We start from the raw sequence: 1,615 nt of genomic DNA, 5'->3' as shown, positions 1-1,615 counted from the left end.
TTTTGATTCTTCAATGGCCACAATACCTGTGCATTCTTCATCTGCATCGTCCCTTACTCGGTAAGGAGTTCAGGCAAAGCCATCAACTCGTCTGCACTGCTTGAAACTAGTCTGAAATGAACGAAGTGCTCAATGTCTGAGCTAGTTCACGTGGCGCAGGTGAATCGAAACGGCCCGGGCCCAATATTCGCCAATTTATGATAGAGCAGCACACCCCTCGCAAACGGGAAGGTGGGGAACACAAACCGGCAGTTTATTTTTCAGTCTTGCACAGCCACCACATTATGAATCCAACGCACATTACACGCAACAAAACGTTGTCCCGCAAACGTTACAAACACTGTTTACGATCACGCAGCCTCGGCTACGAGGAGGTTGGTCGCGGCTGCTTCTTCTCCGTCTTCGCTGGCTTCGTTTCGGCGGGCTCCGGCTTGGGCGGCTCGGGCGGGAACTTGGCCGCCAACTCCGCCAACAGCATGTCCACCCTCCGGCGCTGGAACAGGCTGGCCCCGGTGGAGCTGGTGGCGGCCGCAGGGGTCGGAGTCACCGCCGGGGTGGTGGCCGGGTTGTCCTTGAACTGCCACCAATAGCCCCGCGACGGGTGGTACCGGGCGAAGCCCATGGCTTCGTGGAGGGCGACCTGTAGCGAGTGCGCGGCTCCCAGCAGCCTCGAGTTCAGGACCGACCCGAGGTCGGGCGCCTGGTAGACGACGCCCGCGAGGATGTAGTAGTCGGCCAGCGGGGTCACTTGGGTGGGCGAGTGGCGGTGCTGCTTGCGCACCACGTACAGGATGGGCTCTTGCGCGTGCAGCAGCATGTACTCCAGGCCCGTCATGTGCGTCAGCTGCTCGGCGCTCAGACGCTGCATCTTGACGATCTCGTTGTTGCACGTGCGGTCGTAGAACGGGTTGCTCCTTTCGGAGAAGTAGTCCATCACGTTCGACGGGTCCAGCGCCGGAAGCCAGGCCGTGTCGTGCCACGAGATGCTCAGAGGGTTCTCCTTGGCCGGCTCCATGATGGTGGACTTGTTGGAGTGCGCGGCTCACCGGGCACTCGCACTTTCCAGCCTCGCACGCTGGTGCGCGCGCTGCCAGCAACACGACGAACTTCCGCAGTACCTGGTAATGCGAATCACAACCACGCACAACAGACGTTGAAAGCACTTCAAAGGATTGAAAGGTTACTGAACTTCAGCCACAGCCGATGCGCGGAACACCGTACAACCAATACAACGCGATCTCCGTTTTTTTTTATTTTTTTTTGCTTGCAATGATGGTGATAGTATGCGCGAGCAACGCCGACTGAGCGGCGTTGGTAATACATTATTATTGCATCTAAAACATTACAACAGCGCAGAGTGTAACAAAAAAAATAAGCAAATGTAAGTCTTGCTTTAATATTCACGACTCAACGTTTCAAATGCATTGTACTTTTGAAACACTAGCGGAACCGCGATTTCTTTATGATATGCTGGCGACGTTTGCACGAAGAAACCGCGCGATATTTAAAACAGTGTTTGAGGCCCTCCCGGTCGTGAAATGAGCCGCGCTAAATCGCGTGATTTCGGCCAACAACGCAGATGCAGGCATTGTAATACTCGATCAAAAGTGGGCGC

General features: G+C 55.5%; 1 protein-coding gene across 1 annotated transcript; it reads right to left on the bottom strand.

Moving 5' to 3' along the window:
• Window positions 1-232: 232 nt before the first annotated feature.
• On the bottom strand, window positions 233-1,253 carry Med6 (mediator complex subunit 6). The gene has a single exon (XM_077708103.1). The coding sequence runs from the start codon at window positions 1,013-1,015 to the stop codon at window positions 365-367; it is 651 nt and encodes a 216-aa protein (XP_077564229.1). The 5' UTR covers window positions 1,016-1,253; the 3' UTR covers window positions 233-364.
• Between the last annotated feature and the right edge of the window lie 362 nt (window positions 1,254-1,615).

Source organism: Haemaphysalis longicornis, unplaced genomic scaffold (genome assembly GCF_048455015.1).
Source record: "Haemaphysalis longicornis isolate Haplotype H1 unplaced genomic scaffold, Haemaphysalis longicornis Haplotype H1 scaffold_4, whole genome shotgun sequence".
Taxonomy (NCBI): Eukaryota; Metazoa; Arthropoda; class Arachnida; order Ixodida; family Ixodidae; genus Haemaphysalis; species Haemaphysalis longicornis.
Note: the sequence above shows the minus strand (reverse complement) of the source record. Positions and strands in the feature narration are given on the sequence as shown.

Coding starts and splice junctions, on each gene's coding strand:
- Med6 (XM_077708103.1), bottom strand. CDS start 1,015: ATGGAGCCGGCCAAGGAGAACCCTCTGAGCATCTCGTGGCACGACACG.